Source organism: Vicugna pacos, chromosome 31 (assembly GCF_048564905.1).
Source record: "Vicugna pacos chromosome 31, VicPac4, whole genome shotgun sequence".
Lineage (NCBI taxonomy): Eukaryota > Metazoa > Chordata > Mammalia > Artiodactyla > Camelidae > Vicugna > Vicugna pacos.
Genome location: NC_133017.1, coordinates 21,667,576 through 21,686,830, shown reverse-complemented (window position 1 = coordinate 21,686,830; position 19,255 = coordinate 21,667,576). Strand labels below are relative to the sequence as shown.

At 55.8% G+C, this 19,255-nt stretch overlaps 1 protein-coding gene across 2 annotated transcripts in view; it reads right to left on the bottom strand.

The window, feature by feature from the left end:
* The window catches only part of GFRA2 (GDNF family receptor alpha 2), an 82,238-nt gene that overhangs the window by 49,406 nt on the left and 13,577 nt on the right, over positions 1-19,255 (bottom strand). For both annotated transcript variants that reach the window (XM_072952561.1, XM_072952562.1), the window contains one exon: positions 1,418-1,772. In XM_072952561.1, coding sequence (XP_072808662.1) covers positions 1,418-1,772 — 355 coding nt within the window. The remainder of the gene's footprint in view (positions 1-1,417; positions 1,773-19,255) is intronic.

The window sequence follows — 19,255 nt, the reverse complement described above, 5'->3', positions numbered from 1 at the left end:
GCTTATCTGCTCAGTTGGCTCTGTCTCCCCGGCAGCCTCACCTCTGGCTTCCCCCCCACGCCCCGAGGCCCACACTCCACGAGCACCCACCACCCGCAGGTGCTCGTGAGCCCAGGCCCTCTCGCTCCCTCCAGCCTTGGCCTGCGGCCTCATTCCCTGGCTTTCTCCTTCTCACTTTCCAAGGTTCAGCTCACAGCCCAGTCCTGTGGACCCCCGGGCTGAGGCAGGCGCCCCTCTCCCGCACCCCCTCCTCTGGGGGCCCGCAGCCCTCAGCCCACTGCACTGGGATCCCCGCTCTGCCCCTCTGTCTCTCCTTTTGGACTGGGTTCACCTCTGCATGCCCAGGCCTTCGAACCACGCGCTGGATGCTACAGGAGCTCAATAAATGCTTAACCACAGACGGGAAAAACACAAGAGGCAAGTTTCAAGTCACCGGAACAAAACAAAACATAAAACTTCCCAATAATGAGGCTACACTTATTAAGCAATGACTGTATGCCAGGCTCTGTGCTAAGCTCTAACACACATGTCATTTCCTCACAATAACGCTGTGCTGTGGGCACTTTTATTCCTGTTTCATGGGTCAAGGGATGGCGACTCAGGCCATTTGAAAAACCTGCTCCAAGTCACAGAGGTATTAAGTGTAGAGGCCACAAGTCAAACCCAGGACCATCAGACACCCCATGCTCTACCCCAACCCTAGACAGGCTCAGCTCTCAGTGTGAAAGGAGCTGCCTCTCAAGACATATGAGAGCCCTTCCCTGGCGGCCACAGGACTTCACTGGAATGTGGGGTGGGGCTTCCCTTAGAGGTGGGCCTCAAGTCACTGAAGGTCCCTTCTTATTCCAGCCTCTAGGAGCTATGATTTCAAATTAGGAGCTCTTTGGAAGGTTTATCTTGGTTTCCCCCAAGGTGCTCAGCATGAAGCCGGACACGCAGCAGGCAAATGATAAACCTGTGCTAATAAATGAATGGACAGATGAATGGATGGATGAACGGATGGATGGCTGGATGGATGGATGAATGAGTGAATGGATGGATGGCTGGATGGGTGGATGGATGGATGGCTGGACGGATGAAATGGATGAATAAGTGGATGGATGGATGGATGGATAGATGGACAGATGGATGGACGGACAGACGGACGGACTGATGGATGGATGAGTGAATGGATGGATGGATGAATGGCTGAATGGATAGATGAATGGATGCATGGATGGATGAATGGATGGACGGACGGACGGACGGACGGATGGATGAATCAATGAATGAATAGATGAAAGAATGAATGACAATTCATTTTGCACATGTCTGAGTCACCCTCTTTGCCGGGCTCAGGACTGTAGCCCACGGGACCGGGGAACGCTGAGCAGGCAGCGCACCTGGCCGACTCCCCACGGGGCTGCGGTGCCCCTACCTGCACAGGTGGTCCGTCCGGCACAGGCTGCGGAGGTCCAGGCAGTTGGGCTTCTCCTTGTCCTCGTAGGAGCAGCTGGGCAGGATGGTCTGGCGGCGGCGCTCGGCGCACGCCTGGTCCTGGCAGGAGCAGAAGAGCATGCGGTAGGTGTACTCGCCCGGCACGCGGTCGAAGAACTGGCGCAGGGCCTTGTGGCACTTGCGGCGGTTGCAGCGCTCGGTGGGCGAGATCTCGCGGTTGCAGATGGAGATGTAGGAGGAGCGCAGCTTCTTGCAGTTGTCGTTCAGGTTGCAGGCCTTGGCGGCGTCCAGGCAGTGGTTGCTCTTGGCGCTGACCGCCGGGTCTGCCCCTGTCCCTGGAGGGGAGGGAGGGGACCGTCAGAGGCCCAGGCTGGGGACACGGCCCAGGCCCACCTGCTCTGTGCCCCGGCTCCCTCATCTGTGAGATGGGGATCACTCAGCAGGCCCTCCCTGCAAGGCGGAGCTGAGGGCCAAGTGAGCCAGTTCACTCGATCAGGTCTGCAAAGTGCTGCGGACAGCGCCTGGCGCCGAGCAAGCTGTACATCCAGGGCGCTATTAGGGTGACGACTGTTTACACAGAGTCTTACTTAAAACTTATCATGAGCCCAAAAGGCAAGCGACGAGGTGCCTGTGGCCCTGTTTGCAAAAGTGGGAAGCGGGGCAAAAAGGGACTGGCTCAGGGGCACGCAACTGGGTAGCAGTTAAGCCAAGATGGGCCCCTGGGTACCCAGCGGCTGCACCGGCGAGCAGGGCTTCTGGTCAGGGAGCACTGCTGGCCCTTGGAGGGCAGTTCTCATCATGGGATCTTCAGCACCCAGGGGACAAAGAGCACCATCCTCGCCCCCACGACTGTGGCCACTGAAACCGTCCCCACGCGTTTCAAAGGGTGCGACTGCGGCCAGCGAGTGCCGAGACCACTAAAAGCAAGCGCCAGGCTGGGAGCTCGGCAGAGGGAGGTGGGGGCTGAAGGCCAGCCCGGGACTCCGGCAGGGCTGAGCCCTTCCCCAACTGAAGCGCAGACGTGCTGGATGCTGGGACCTCAGCGTTACAGCCGTGGCTTCAAGCTTCATGCCACTGCCCACGGAGCAGAACGTCTCGGGCACAAAGCTGTAATTCTGGGGAGCTGTCCGGCTCCTTCTGTGGTGGCCACCCCACTCCCCAGGTCTGGGCCATTCCGAAGGGAACCCACGGCAGAGGGACCACCTGACCCCGCACTACCAGCCCATTCCCACCCACAGAGCACCCCTTGTCCATCCTGATGACAGACAGAGCGGGGAGGCAGGCATCCAGTCTGCACAGGGCCCCCTCCCCCAACGGTGCTCAGGTGAGAGCCAAACGGGAGATCACCTAGCCCTACCTCTTCATCTTACAGATGAGGAAACTGAGGCACCGTAAGGGGCAGCAAACCAGAGCAGGAGCCCAGATGCCGCCAGCACCCTGGTACCCAGGGAGAACCACCAGCTAGGATGGCCGAGCCATAGCCTTTCAGTCATTCTCCATCCATCTAACAAATGCTTTCCCATCTTTCTTGAGCACCAGCCCCTCTGCGTGAGGCCCCGCCCCACAGAGGATGGGAGGGGCTAGGGTGAGGAGCGCTGAGGCCACGCCCCCCTCCCTCAGCACTTCCTGTACAGCCCCAGTGTTCTGATCACATGGTCACTACAGAGCTATGGAGTTCCCACCTCCGCACGGCCCTCTCCCTGCTGGGTGCTCTGCTGGACGTAGCCGGGGAGGACGAGGGCCCTCTCGGAGACCTCACATATCCAGCTAGAAAACCAAGAGGCAGAACAGTGGACTGGCTAAGACTGGATGTTCTGAAACTGAGGCTTCTGCACTGATTCCTGGTCCTGCTACTGATCAGCTGCGTGGCCTTGGGGCAGTGACCGGACCTTCCTTTGCTCAGCCCCTCTCTTCTCTATAGACACCCACTCCCCGGGACCCTCCACTCATGCACAGCCTTAAATGCCATCAATAAGCTGTCAGCTCTGAACCTCACACTTCTCTGTCCAACTGCCTGCTCGGCAACTCTACCTGAAAGGCTGGCACCTGCCTCTCAAACCACACCCTACGTGCTCCCCCAAAGCTGTCCCCACCCCCTCTGAAAACAACTCCAGCCTTCCAGTGGCTCAGGCTGAAAATCTTGGCATTTCTTCGCTCTCTCATTCACACACCACATCAGAAAGACCTGGCCATTCTTCCTTCAGAATCCATCCGGAATCCATGCAGAATCCAGCCTCTCACCCCACCACTAACACCTTGGTCCAAGCGGTATCACAGCATGCCAGTAAGGGCCTCCCTAGTCCCTCCAGTCTCCCTGCTCTGTCCTTTCACTCCCCGACCCCCGCCACAGTCCTCTCTCATCACAGCTGCCGTGAACCTCCTAGAACGTAAGGCAGAGACAATGCTCCTGGACCCCAGGGCTTCCAGGGGCTTCCCCATCTCATTCAGAGGCCTTGCCAGGGCCCTCAAGGCTCAATATCTGTGCTGTCCAACACAGAGGCCACTACAGCAAGTGGCCATTGAATCTGTAGTGGCACCAGCCCAAATGAGATGTGCACACCAGATTTTGAAAACTCAGTAAGAAAGAAATAATAATATAAAGCATTTCATTTCAAATATTTCTTTACTTTGATTCCACACTGAAGCACTGTTTTTAATACAGTGTGTTAAACATATTAAGGTTAAGTTCACATGCTTCTTTTTAACTTTTTTAACACAGCTATTAGAAAGTTTAGAATTTAAACATGGACTCATAATATATTTCCATTAGCCAGGGCTACCACCTATGACTTCATTTCCTACTCAGTCCCCTGCTCACTTACTCCCTTCCAGCCACAGTGGCCTCCCTGCTCTTCCTGGCCTGACCTCAGGGCCTTTGCACTTGCTGCTGCTTCTGCCTAGAAAGCTCTCCACCACTCCCATGACCACACAGCAATTGTCAAAGACTGAGCCATCACCCCAACAGCTTGCCCAGCCAACAACAGCCCTAAGAAGGCAGAAGGAGAAAAGTTCCCTGTCTTCTTGTAAAAATAAAAGAGGAATTAGGGCAGAAAGAAAATCAAGGTTTGTCTTCCCACTCATTCAATTAACAAACCTTCATGGAGGGCTGACCATGTGCCAGACACTTCCTAGACACACAGCTGGGGTCAAGGCCGAGGTGATGCTGATACGTCAGGGAGGTCAGGGTGCTGTCTGTAAGGAACAGAAAGGAAAGCTTTCTGCCCAGATCAAGGGGGTCACAGAAGCAGTGATAGCTCCACTGAAACCTACAGAACGAGGAAGAGGAAGCAAAAAGAGTGGAAAGGGGGGTCCCAGGCAGAGGGAACAAAGGGCAGGGCCACAGGCTGGGAGGAGCTGGCAGCAATGCAGGGTGCCTGGAGATGGAGCCTGGAAGAGGGACCCACCAGAGATGGCGCTGGGGGAGCCACGCAATGGCTTTCGGCCAAGGCGTGTGGGGGCGTCACGTGATCTCCCAAGCAGTTCCCTGAGCTGCTGCCAAGCTGTTCTGCCCCGGCCAGGTGGCGACCCCAGGACGCCTATCTATACAAAGGCTATTCCGGGGCGCCGCCTCCAAGGGAGGGCTCTCCCGGGCCAGCTGGACTGTTCCTTCACGTCCAGTGCACCTGTCGGGAGGCTGGCTGGCAGACGCGAACAGCCAAGCAGCCTGAGGCCAAGGCGGAGGAGAGTGAGGACGTGAGGGACCCCAGAGAGGAGCAGGGTGACAGCCGCCAATGAGCAGCAGCTAATTTCGGCCCGCGGCTGCACTCAGGTTCCCAGGTGCTCTGTCCCGCTCCCCTCGGCGTGTTCTGGAGCTGATGCAGTTTAATTATAGCCTCAGTGGCTTCCATTTGGAGCTTGAACTGCGAAAGCTTTTGCTAAGGGGGTGGGAAATGCAAATGCCTGGGCCAAAACTAAATTGTTAAATTTCCTAATAACAACAAAAAAAACTCCAAAAAAGGTGGCGATAGTAACACAGCAATCGCCTAGTTACCAGGAAGATGCCTCTTCTGATCCTCCTGGAGTGGGGCCAGGGGCCAGTGGGCCGACAACGGCCTGGCTCCATGGCGGGGAGAGAGAGGCTCGGGGGCTGGCCTGGCCCCGGCTCTCCTGTAAGTGAGGGACTGATGAAGCGCATGCCGTGCCGGGACATCCTCTTCCCAGCCCATCCACTGCCTCTGCATCCATCCGCACTCAGGCACCTTAACCTTGGGTCCAGAAGGCTTTCTTTTCACCTTCAAGAGTCCCCAGTGGGGAGGAAGAAGGTGCTGGATTGCAAACACCAGCCTTGCCCAGCGTGGGCTGCCACCACTGAATGAAAATGTCCAAAGAGCAGGGAGGGAGGCCCAAGCTACACCCCAACCCTGCCCCCTCCCTGCAGACCACACAGGACCCCTCCCAGGCCTGGGCCAGCCCGCCCTCCTGGCCTGCCTGCCAAGAAGAGCCCAGATGGGCCAAGGAGTAAATGAGAACTGCTGCTCGGGAGGGGGAGGGCAGTGGGATTTAACCACGCCAGGTGCTTCCCGAAATCTCAGCTCCATCCCCTGGGGACACATTCTGGCTTCTTTATCCCCTCCCTCGGTGAGAGCAGGGCAAGGGGGCCCAGCTGGAGAGAGGCTGCCCCACCCCAGCCAAGCCTTGAACCTCTCCCCTCTTCCCCCCTGGGGTGCCGCCTTGAGCCAACAACCATCTGTCCCTAGAACTTCAAGCCCATATCCTTGAAACATCTGCTTGTATAAAGATGGGTTTACCAAACCACAGATGCCCGGGTACCACCTATACCATTTCACCACCTGTACTAATAATTTTTTCTTTAAATCCCTTCTTTCTTAAATTAAGTGACATGTTTAAATCCCTTTAACGGACTCACTTTTTAAATTTTTCAATAGCTATGTAGATTTAGCCTAAATGAGAACATCTATGTTAGTTCTGAATTTTTCCTAGACAGGTTAAAATGCACTGCTCGTCAAACTAAAGTATTTATCCCTACACCCATCTCCCATTCTGGCAGCAACGAGCACGCCCTTGGAGGGAAGCCACTGACGTAGACTCAAGGTTCTTAAACTTTGGTGCATTTGTGACTCACTCAAACTGCCTGTTGCCCGCAGACGCTCAGCCCCCCGCCAGACCCTCCCAGTTGAGAGCTCGGTGGCTGGCGCCCAGGAAGCTGGATTTCCCAAGCTCCCGGTGACTCAGGGGCTGCCTTCCAAAGCTGGAGAACCAGAGACTCGGGGGAGACACCGAGCTGCCCCTGGTCTGCTCCCCAGCCACACACACACCCCGGCCCAGCCCACAGTGTACCAAACCCACCGTCGGAAGAACGGAGTTTATGGGCCTCTATTGTCACCAGAGCTTGTCCCCTGGGGGGTTCACCCCTCCTCAGCTAAGAAGCCCATCAAGGCAGACCTTCCAACCACAAACAGGCCACTCCCTGGAGGAGCAGAAATGAGATGCTCACCTTTCCACGATGCCAACGGGACCCAGGCTCGTTCAGCTCTCCCTTCCGGCCTTCCAGGAAACCACCAAGCTTGTCGCTTGCCCCTAATCCTGCTTCAGGCCACCACATCCACCCTCAAGCTGACCCTGGACCCCTGGGCCATGCTCTGCAGCTCAGCCACAACAGCGGGAGTCAGAAACCTGGGCCCTAATTTCATGTCTGCATCTCCCGGGTGTGGGAAACCCCCCACGAAGCCTGGCCCTCTCTGGGTCCCATTTCCTCACCTGGAAAATGACAGGTTTTGACCTATATGGTTTTCTACACTTCGAGACTCCCCGGGCTACCCCTCAACCCCACACACACCAGAGCCAGACTCAGGGCTGGAGGGAAGGAGGAAGCTCTCCCATCCCATCCTGTTCCTATGAGGGGAGTCCAGCCTGCCCTGGGCGAACAGAACAGCATGCGTGCGCATGGCAACACGCTCACACGCACAAGGGCTCACAACCGCACCTGCCTGCTCCACGCACGGTGCCGGGTCCCTGCCGATCAAACAGCTGTCAGCCAACAGATGTTTTCATGTGCTGACTTCATGCCCTAGAAATCCAGCTGTGAACTGAAAAGACAGAGTTCCCAGCTCTCCAGGGGCCTTGATTCTAGTGAAAGGAAGACTGGTGATCAACACAAAAACAAATAAATAAGGCAATTTAAAGCGCTGGTAAGTGCTATGCAGAAAATCCGATAAGCAGAATTTGGAAGAGAATGACTGGGGCATGAGGGGGGACCTATCCAAGTTGAGAAAGAATGATGGATAGGAGCGAAACAAGCAAAGAATACAAAGTAAGAGAATCTCAAGCAAAAGGAAGAGCAGGTGCAAAGGCCCTGAGACAGATGTGAGCTCAGCATGTTTACAGGCAAAAAGAAAGGAAAGGTGTCTGGAGCTTTCCAAATGAAGCAAAAGTAAGAGGGAGAGGAAGCCAGAGGGGCAGTCACTGGAGATCATGGGGGATCTTGCAGAGCAGGGTTAGAACTTCATATTTTGTTCTAAGATGCAAAGTGCTTAGCAGGTTTTAAGGAGGGGAATCATCTGACCCCTCATGTGCTTTAGCTGATGTGTGGAAGACAAGAGTTCACATGAAGGGGAGGGGGTAAAGAGGACACCAGGCACAGGCTGTCACAGTAGCAGGTGGAATATGGTGGCAGCTTGGAAAGAGTGTAAAAATGTCAAAAAAAAAAAATGAGCCCATTCCGCATATAATTTAGAGATAAAGCCAACAGGGTGGGTTGGATGCTGAATGGATGCTGAAGGAAGAAAGAAATCAAAGAAAACTCCTAGGTCTCTGGCCTGAGCATCAGGTTGATGGTGGAATCCTTTTGCGAAACAGGAATTCCTTGTAAGGAAGAAGGAGGGGCAGAAAGGAATGTTTTCAACTGAAGTTTGAGAAGCCGATGAAATGGCCACGTGGGGACACTGAAACGCAGGAGGATGAAGGAGCCTGGAGCTCAGGACAGAGATCTGAGCTAGAGATAAAATTGAGCATCACTGACATTGGAGACTATTTAAAGCCACATAACGACATGAGGTGGCCAAGGCTGAAGACAAAAATAAAGAAGAGGAAAGGGGTCGGGACAGAGCTCCACGTGCCATCATTTGGAGAGGACACTGGGAAGGAGTGGACCACGAGGCGGTGGACAATCAGAAGATGCTGGTAATGAGATGGAAGACAAGATGAGAGTTTCAAAAAGGGGGACAGTCAACTGAGTCCAGATAAGCAAGGGCGCAAAGGGGAGCAGAGAGGCACTCAACCAGGAGAGATGGGCTAAATAAACTCCAACCTGGGCTGGAAGGAAGGCAGGAAGGGTGGGGAGGAAAAGCAAGGGGTGGGGAGAAGAGATTTCCCGCCTTCCCTGTGGGGTTGCGGCCACCCCCACCATTGCCTCCACACCTCTTGTCCTCTGAGGCCACCCATGCCCAACTCTCTCTCAAGAATCATTAAGTTTTTTTTTTAACAGAGGTACTGAGGATGTGCACTCTACCACTGAGCTGTACCCACCCCTCAAGATTCATTAACTTTTACATCAGTCGTGGGCTGAGCACCCAGTACCTGTGGAACGCAGCTGGTGAGATGAACACAAGTAACAGAACTCCTGCCCTCCTGGAGCTTACGTTCTGATGTGGGAACGAGAGACTTTAATCAAGTAACAAATGGAAACTGTCCCCATGGGCTTCATGAGCATCCCTGGCTGTCCTGCTTGGGGGCTGCACTGGTGATTAAGAGCCGGGACTCCCAGCAGTGCCTTGGGAGGTGGAGGACCCGGCTGGGCCACCAACCAGCAGAGGACGTATACACAGGTTATGCAACCTCTTTCAGCCTCATTTTACTCCCCTGCAAAATGGGGATACAACACCCGCCCTGTCTACACACAGGGCCACACTAAAGATTACACAGGATCATGCGGAAGCAAACATCACACGCAGTTTCTAGCCCACAGCACGTACGCAATGAAAGCTTGCTTAAGATTCTGTTTCCTGCTGTAGGTGGGAACGTAACTTGGTGCAGCCACTGTGGAAAACAGTATGGAGGTTTCCCAAAAAACTAAAATTAGAACTACCATATGACCGAGCAATCCCACTCCTGGGTATATATCCGGAAAAAAAGCCAAAAACACTCATTAAAAAAGATACATGCACCCCAAGGTTCACAGCAGCATCATTTACAGTTGTCAACATATGGAAACAACCCAAGTGTCTATCTACAGATGACTGGACAAAGAAGACGTGGTGTACACGGTGGAATGATACCCAGCCGTGGAGAGCGACGGAGGTTTGCCATTTGCAGTGACCTGGATGGATTTTGAGGGCATTCTGCTAAGTGAAATAAGTCAGACAGAGAAAGACGAACACAGTATGGTATCACTTATATGTGGAATCTAAAAAAATGTAACAAACTGGTGAATCTAACAAAAAAGAAGCAGACTCAGATATAGAGAGCAAGCTAGTGGTTACCAGTGCGGGAAGGGCAAAATAGGGGTGGGGGAGTCGGAAGTACAAACTATGGGCTGTAAGATGGGCTCAAGGATGTACTGTACAATGTGGCAAAATATAGCCAATATTTTGTAGTAGTTGTAAATGTAAAGTAACCTTGAAAAGTTGTATTAATTTTTTTTAAATGTGTTCCCTGATAATGACACCATACTAAAGGTGTTTAAAAAAATGTGCTCCCCGGCTGGAAAGACCCTCCACTCCATCTCTCCGTGTTCACAGGGCCCTGCTAGAAAGTGGCTGTCCCATGTGCCTCTCGCTCCAGCCTCACACACCACACACCAAAGACAAAAGGGTCCCCAGCCTCCCCATCGGTGAGCAGAACTTCAGAGCTCCCTCTGCTTATCCAAGAAGCCTAAGAGAGCCGGATGTCAGGGACCTTTCTCACCTCTGGGCCCCCACACCCCTGGGAGTGCCGGCCAGGGGCTCCACGCCATCCAGCATGAGAGTGGTGGCTCAGCTTCCCCGAGAAATGACCGGCCAGCCCCAGCACGCCCGCCTGCCAGTCCTCTGCCATCACTGGAGGCCCAGGGATCCAGCAGGACCCCAGCCTTCATCCCCTACAGCTCCGTGTGGCCAGGGTGCCCAGCCTCCCCCAACCCACCCCAGCCTTAGCCCCGGCTCCCTAGCATCCTCGATTCTCTCTCCCCTCACCTCCAGCCCCACACAGTCCACAGCCACCAGAGCACTCTCCAGGGCATCTGCATTTTTGGAAGCAGGTCAACCCACCAAAAGTCAATTTGATGAATGGCAAAGTCACTGCAAATCAATTCGAAGAAAATCAATTGCTTTTGAATATCATTCTACATTTTGACAAATTTTCCCCACTGTCAGAATTCTTTCTCCAATTCTTCAAAAGGCGTATTAGTCTTAATTTCGTGTTTCTAGCAATTAAAAATTAAAATTTCATTATTTCGTATTTGAATGAAACTTTTTCAGCCCCTTTTGAGGGCTCTGTGTCCTTTTAAATGTAGTTTCAGTGCATCTTTCTAAAATATTTAGAATTTTTACCCTTCTCACACCAATTCCCACAGTGGCCTGTCAGCTTTAGTTTTGTATTTATAACAATTAGAAACCAAAATCGAGACACTTCCTATTGATGTGGTTCACCTAAATCCTCGGTCAGCTTTTTCTCACTTGTGATGAATGGACGTGGGAAGACCGGAAGCACCAATCATAAGCTAACTTTTTTTTACTGATTATGAAATATACCTTTCTCGCCATCAGAAGTCTACATCAACTCCCGACCCGTAGATTCCAAAAAACTGAACAGATCTTAAAATCCAGCTATGAAGACCATTTGCAAAAATCTTCAGAAGCCACCAAAACCATTCAAATGTGAATTTCTAAAAGCTTTAAAAATAATGAAAAGAAACAAGTTCTGGCAGATCAATAAATCTGGTAAAATCAGTGACTTGGTCACTTAGGCAAACTGATTTTGAAAGAAGCAACCACTGGGCGGCTGTGGGCAGCTGAGCTCCTGGCCCAGAGGTGGTGGGAGTCTCGCTCCCTCCTCACAGTCATTTCGGGGCTGTTTCTCCAACGAGGAGATTCCGGACACCAGTCCGCCGCCCTACTGCTCCTTGGCACTGTCATCTACGGACCCCAGTTCCCCACTGTCCCTTCTCAGGAACCACTGCACACCGGCTCACTGTCGGCTCCACCTCCCTGCTCGGTGGCTCCTGCTCCACACTCAGCCTTCCAGCCTGGGGAGGGCTCCTCCCACCCTGACTTGGTTCCCGCTTCCTCACTGGCGCTGGTCTCAGCCTCCTTTGCTAGCTCGTCCTGCTCTGCGTGGAGAGCCCCAGCCTCCCTCTCTGTCTAGGTGACCTCGTGCTTCCACAGTTTTAAACACCATCTCTATGCTCAAGACCCTCCATCTCTACATCAACTCTGACCCCTCCCAGAACTCCAGGCTTCCATCCAACTGCCTACGTGGCACTTCCAGGTGGAGCTCTAACTAGCATCTCAGCCCTCACGTGGCTGAAAGAGAACTCTGGATTTCTGCTCCTTGCCCACAACCTGCTCCTTCCCTCGTCTTCTCCATCCTGGTACATGGTGGTACCCTGGTTGTTCAAACCTAAATTAGCAGAGTCGTCCTTACCTCCAGCCCCACCTCCCCTCAGCTCGGCCCACAGTAGCTCCCGGCTCCACGCGTCCTCTCCATCTCTCCTGCCGGCTCAGCGCCTGGGCGGCTGCGACGGGTCATTACCACTCTCCCTGCCCCAGATCCACTCTCCCTCTGCACAAGTCATCTTTTCAAAAGCATAAATCATGCTGTGCCGCGCTGGTATCTAAAATCCTCAAAGGTTTCTCATTGCTCTTAAAATGAAATCCAAACTCTTAACTGGCCTGCAGCACCTTCGGGATCCGGCCCCTGCCTGCCTCCATGGCCACCTCCCAAACCATCGTCCCACCTTGTCACCGTCCCACCCCTAAGCCCCACCCTCCACCACGGGGTCCCCACCTGGGGGCCTCTCCCCTGCTGTTCCCTCTGGCCATTCCCAGACCTTCCCACACTGGATCCTTCCCGGGAGCCAGACTTTGGCATCCCTCATCCCGAGTGGCCACCAAGCACCTCTGTCCGTCATCCTGTTTCCGCCCTTGCTTAGCATTCATCACCATCTTCCTTTCTGTTTTTGATTATCTGTTTGTTGCTCCTTTGGTTTTTCTGTCTAAGGCTAATCAAACATAAGCTCTGTAAGAGCGGCAGAGCCCTCTGTCTTGTTCGCCCGGGTCAGGGCACGACACGCCAGGGATGCTCCGTGAGTCCACAGGATGGACTTGCACACACACCGCGTCTGCAGGGACGGCACCTAAGTGGCCAGAGTCCCAGAACATAACCTCCAGATGGTAGGAAGCCCCAGAACACAAACATGAAGGTCCAGTGCGCTGATCTGTGTTGATCAGGAGGAGAAACTTCCATCTTCTAACGCCCCCCACCCCATTCCCCCCAACCACTGTTCCCAGGGCTTCCCTGCGAAGTAAGAAAGGGGCCGAGGACATGCTTGCTCCCAGAGGTAAGGACCGCCTCTCCCCTCCGCTTTCCTATCCGGGCCTTCTCCATGCCTGCCTCCCCTGCATCCCCTCCACGTGCAGAAGGAGGCCACTGCCAAAACCCACAAACACACAGCACCCGACACACGCTCACCCCCTCCACACATACACACACCTCCCACACATACACATCACTGCACACACACCCCATCCCCTACACACACACACCACACACACACACACTCCACAAACACACACTCCACCACACACACATTCACCACTCCATACACAAATACATCATCCCACACACACCACATCCCACACACACAACATCCACACACACCACTCCATACACACCACACACACCACCGCATTCACACAGCACACACACACCACCTCACACCAACACACACACCACACACAACCCCACACACACGCATCACCCGTGCATGTACCACACACTACATACTTGCACACACTGGACCCCGGTCGGACGTGTTCCTCTCTCTACACGTGCATGAGGTTAAAAGGCGGTTGGGAGGAGCACTCCCAGGGCAGTTACTCAGATCCCACCTTGCACCCAGATAAAGGAAGCGAACACAGCTCCCAGCTAAGCCAGGGGAGCCGGCCTGGAGGGGACAGAACCCTGCAGAGTCATCTCAGGAGCCACGAAAGAGCAGGGAGACCCAGCCCAGAGCTGCCCCAGCCCTGCCGCTGGCCGAGCCTGCCTGCCTCACACGGCCAAGGGGAAGCCAGCAGGTGCTCCCGGAAGATGCAACTTGAAGGGGACCAGGAAGTACCTCCCCCCTCGCCCGGGCAGAGACCTCACCCCAACCACGGCACCTGAAATTCTGCCACTAAAATGCCTCTCTCTGGGGTTAAATTTTGTTCTCTCCTGTTCTTTTTTTCCATCGCAATTTATTCCTTGGACACAAAGGCAAGCAAACATGAAGCCACCAACACGCTCACATGCTCACACCTCTGTGAGCAAATCCTTCTGACCCCGGGAGCCTGGGGTCACCGCACTGACGGAGAGGAGAGGGGACTGCGTGCGGAGCTCCCCCCGTGGGGAAGGTGGCCCCCTCCCGTGGTCCCCTGGCGCACCCACCTCACACTCCTCCCCCCCCACCCCCCTCCTAGGCCCTCAGACAAATTCTTCCTGAAGGGGGAGGCGTAAGAGGTGACAGGGCTGCCGCTAAGGCCCAATTTTCGTTGACACTCAGACTCTCTGGCAGCTGTTAGAAGAAGAATGTGATTTTGAAATTTAAATAACACGCTTCTGCATTCGGCTCAGGGAGACAACCTGAGGATAAGCAGTTTATCGCCTGAGCCACCATGCGGGGGGGGGGGGGGGGGCGGGGAGGCAGGCTGCCTGTTCCTCCCCCTCCTCCCCTGCCCTCCCTGCCCTCCCTGCCCAAACCCCCACCACCTCCTCATGGGGCTGCCTCAGCACAGGGCCTCCCACAGGCACCAGCCCACCTTCTGCTCAGCGATCCCGGGGAGGAGGGGCTGGTGCGCAAAGGCTCGGGCCTCCTCAGTGGAGCCAGGGCAAGGAGGGGGCCTCCCTGGGCTGCCAGCGGAGTTAAGCCAAGACCAGCCTTCCTCCCGCCCCTGCAACAGCCACCGAGGCGACCTTCACCGGGGACTGACTCTTGAGCCCCAGGCTAAGGCTCTCCCCCGCCCCAGGGCAGCTCAGCCCCTTCCCGGGGACCCAGGCCCCCTAGCCAGGCAGTCATGCTGAGCGAGCTCTGTTCCAGAGAATCGCTGGGCAGGGGTCCCCAAGGGTCTCCAGTCACTGTCCTCCAAGCCCACCAGGCCCAGAAGGTGTGTGGTTCCTTCTGAGCCTGGCCTCCGGGCACGGTGCTGCCAGGAGTGTCATTCCCAGATCCCGCTGTCTCCTCTTCCAAGACCCTCCTGATTTCCCCCGGCACCGCCAACTGCAGCCTCCCTCCAGCTCTCGGGGCGACACTACCGCCATCAGTAAACCACGTACTGGGTGTCTAAGTGGCGTCTGCGTGCACCGCTGGCTAGTGAGGACATGGTCTGATTCCTTTCAAAGCAGTGTCTTAGGAAGTGTCTGGAACACACTGAAGATGCCAGGTTTCCTCTGAGATCCAGCCCCAGCGCCATCTCTTCCATGAAGCCATCAGGGGTACCCCACCCTTCTCAAAACCTCCAGCACAGCTGACATGAAGCCCACGCGGGGCACCTCAGACTTGCCTGGACCACTGGATCCTTCCTGGTGCAGGTCTCAGAGCTCACACTAAACCACTGGCTCCCGCCAGCCCCCGACCGCGTCACCCGTGGCCACCATCTAGGGAGCTTCTGGGCTCCGGTGCCCAGTGGGGGAGCCGGGCACGCGTCATCGCCCATCCTTGCGGGCTCCACTTTACAGATGAGAAAATGAAGTTCAGAGGGGTCCAGTGACCCACCCTGTGGACCACCAGCCGGTAGGGCCAGGCCAAGATTCCAACTAGGACTAGCAGGCCTCCAAGCCCACCTCCGCCCTCTATTCCAGGACCCTCTGTGGGCACACGTCAGGAGCGCAGCACAGCGCTGGGCACCCGGGGAACACGGAGCGGCGTGGGTGCAGGGACACAGACCCACGCCCACAATCACACGTGTGCGCCCAGCACACGAGCGTGAGCTCTGTAATAAGAACCAAGTGCGAGGACGTGGAGCAGAAGGGTGGTATCTCTCAGGCGCCATCAGTAAGGCTTCTTGGCACGGGTAGGTTCCCTCCTCTCCTAAGCCCCCAAGAAAGGGGCCACTGGAGCTCCAACCAGAACTTTCCCCAGGCCTCTCCTGGCTCCATCCAAGCAAGATGGCCCACCCCTAAGGCTTGCTCGCCAGCCAACTGAGGGTCTCACCACCCATCGCTTCTTCTCCCAACCCACAAAGGTCCCAGGCCCAGGCCTCCTGCCAGCCTCCCTGTGTCCCCTTAGCTGCAGCTAAGGCCACAGCAGCTCAGCCCAAAGGACCTACTGACCCTGAAAATCACTCAGTCACCTCCCACTCCAGGCCCCGCCCAGCACTATCGGGGGCAGGAAGCAGCATGACATCACCAAAGCCACGCCCCCATCTCCCAGACGCACGCTCCAGGCCAGCCCGCCCCAGCCTGCCAGCAGCCCTTGGAGAAGCCACTCCACAGTCAGCTTTAGGTAGCTACGCATTTTAGTGCGATACGCCAGACACTGGACCGGCATCTCTCTGCAGATCCTCATTTAGTCCTCACAAACACCCGAGCAGGTAGGTGTTGCTATCAGCCCCGTGTCTGTGCAAGAGGAAACTGGGACTTAGAGGTGAGGCACCCGCCTGAGGGACACACTGGGCAGCGGAAGAAGCAGGACTGCATGCCAGTCTAGTCTGTCCCTTCTCTTGGGGCTTCGGTTCCACTGCTGTCAGGTGAGAGGTGGGCTTAGATGATCTCTGAGTTCCCTTCTAGCTATAGAAGACAAGACGTGTTTGCATAACGAGGCTCCGTGCCCAGGCATCCGGCAAGGCTGGTATCAGATGCTGGAGGTCTCGGCGGCCCCTGGCCTCCCCAGGAACACAGAGGACGCGCTCACTGACAGCCCAGCGGAGGCCATCTGCCTGCTGCTTCTCTCCCTGAGGTAGAGCCCAGCGGCTTCCGAGGGAAACCACTGCCCTTCATCCTTACTTTGATGGCCTCACCCCAGGTGGATGGGGCGCTTCCCTTCGTTCACTATCCGCCTCACCCCTCTGCAACCTCTCTCTGCCAGAACCATCTCTTCTCTCCCTGAGAAGCCTTCTCTCTTCTCTCCACCTTGTTCCATCCTCTCCTGCCTCCCCAGCTGGGACCAGCTGGGATTCAGGATTCATGGGGTCACAGGTGTGTGAGGGCAGAGGAACTCTCAACTTCAGCTCCTCCACCACGGCAAGCCCCCAGGAGGCCTCCCACCTCTACTGAGCACCCTCAGCAGAGAGGACGGCTGTCACCACTGCGCCCACCTTCACGGAGTCCTCTGGACCGCCCCTATTACCAGGCATCACATTCTCATTTTACAAACACGGACACTACAGCTCAAAAAAGCCCAGCAAGGCCCACGATCACACTGCCCTAAGCGGTTGAGCCAGGATTCAAAACCCAGCACTGTCTGGCTCCAAGCCCGCACTCTTCCTGGGCACGTAGCTGCCTCCAGAAACACTCGTTTCATGGTTCCCGGGGAAGTCTGAATCCATAGAAACAGGACAAACCTCACTTCTTCTCCATGAAATCTCCCTTCCCATCTAGAAGGCCCCAGGCAGGGCACCCGGATGCCTCCAGCAACACTGTCCCCATGGTTCAGGGCAGAGAGACTGCTCCCCTCCTGGCCGTGGACTCAGGACTAACTGGACACCAGGAACCCCAGACCCGGTCACCGAGCCCAGCACCCATCTCTGACGCGGGCAGAGGGCAGGGGAGGACGCGCCCTTCCCCCAGGGCCTCGGCGTCAGAGAGTGTTGGGGGGTCCCGGCAGCCCTCCTGGCTAACAGAATCCCAGCTGGACTTTCCAAGAACCCCCACAGAGAGAGCGGGCAGAGGTGAAGAACACACACATGTTCCAGGACAGTAACAACCGAGCCCCGAAGACACAAGAGCACCCTTCTCTGAGTCCCTGGGCCCCACCGGGGGCCGTGCAGCCTAAGGGAGCTTCCACACAGAGACAGTGCTGGGGGCGGAGCAGCACACAGCCAAATGTAAGTGTGTGCAAGTGGGGAGGGGCTCCATATACTCCTGCCAGGCGGCGGCTTGCCCGTCCTTAAGAATCAGTGCAGGACCTTGGGTCATCGAGGCTGGGCCTTCCGAGCCACTGAGCCACAGTGGGGTGGCAGGTGCACCCCTCAGGCCACCGGGCAGCCAGGCGGAGGCCTGTGACCACCTTAAGGTTCAAGCTGCCCTAGTCCCGCTGGTGCCAACGACATGGCCACCATCCATGAGCCTGGAGGGAGACAAGGCTGCTCCAAGCTCACACCTTCCTTCTTCAGGGAAGAAAAGTAAGTTCTGGAGCGGGGAAGTGGCCCGCCCAAGCCCATCATCTGATCTATGCAGAGAATGTGCTGGAACGGGGCTCCCGGCTCCCCATCTGGCATTCTCTCTGCTATGTGCCCCCCCCAACCATGGCCCGCTCGCTTGGTTTCTTGGTGGCCGGACCACCAGCTATGTGGCCACATTTCGCCAGAAAGAAGCACCCACACACCAACCCCAGGGCTGCTCTGGGTGGAGCAGGGTCCACAGGAGGGGGAGCCTTGCCCTCAGGCGGGGAGCCATCCCCACAGCCAGGGATCCAGGGTCAGGTGGGGCCCAGTTATGTCTGAGCAGCAGGTAAAGGAAGCTGATTCAATGAGCTGCAGGTCCAGTAATTTCCTCATTTGTCCCGTCAACACCCTTGTCCCGGAGTGTCAAGTCCGTTACAGAAAGATTTTCTGCTCAGAAGACACTTGGTGTCAGTCCGGGAAGCAGCAGGGCCCTTGGCTGAGGTGACGGCCTCTGCCCTTCAACCTACAGGGAGCAACACGAAGCCTGGAGGCAAACAAAATGCTGGAGGTAAACCCAATGGCCCCTACCCAGGCAGTAGCATCTGAGCTCCTGGCAGGGCAGGAAATGGGTGCCACCCATCTCCTCCATCTGCTGGGGCCCCCAGGCTCTGTCTCAGAAGGAGTGGCCCAAGGCGGATTTCCATCCAAAACTAACCAGCAACTGCGAGAATCAGAAAGTGCACAAGGAGGGGCCTCAGTCAGCCCATCACCCAGTCCAGCCCTGAGGGATGCGCAAGGCTCCTCAGGGAGTCAGCACAGAGCCCACCGGCAGGGCCAGGAGGGAACCTCAGCTCTCACCCCACTGCCGAGATGATGGTGAGAGCCCCGGGCAGGGCGCTCCATGAACAGGCCATCCTCGAAGTCTCTGTTCCACCCACCACCACTCCCGCCCACCGCCAGGGCCCGAGGTTGTATCCAGATGGTCAGCCTCTGGCCAGTGCCTCCCTTTTCATGGGGCCCAGGATGTCTCCACCAGGTACATGTGTATCAGCCCGTCTCAATCCCCTGGAGCACACATTCTCAACCAGAGAGGAAGGTGTCACCCGCAAGGGAGCAAAAATGGGTTCCTGGGTTGGCCAGAAAATGTAGATATTACAATGGTTTGCAGGCCTCCAGTACCCAACCCTACCTGACAAAACTGTATCACTTGTCATTTGCTGCCATGGACTGAATTGTGTCCCCCCCCACTCCCAAATGCTGAAGCCCTAAACCCCAACATGACTGTATTTGAAGACAGGGCTTTTAGGAGGTGATTAAGGTTAAGTGAGGTCATAAGGGTGGGGCCCTAACGCAACAGGATTAGTGTC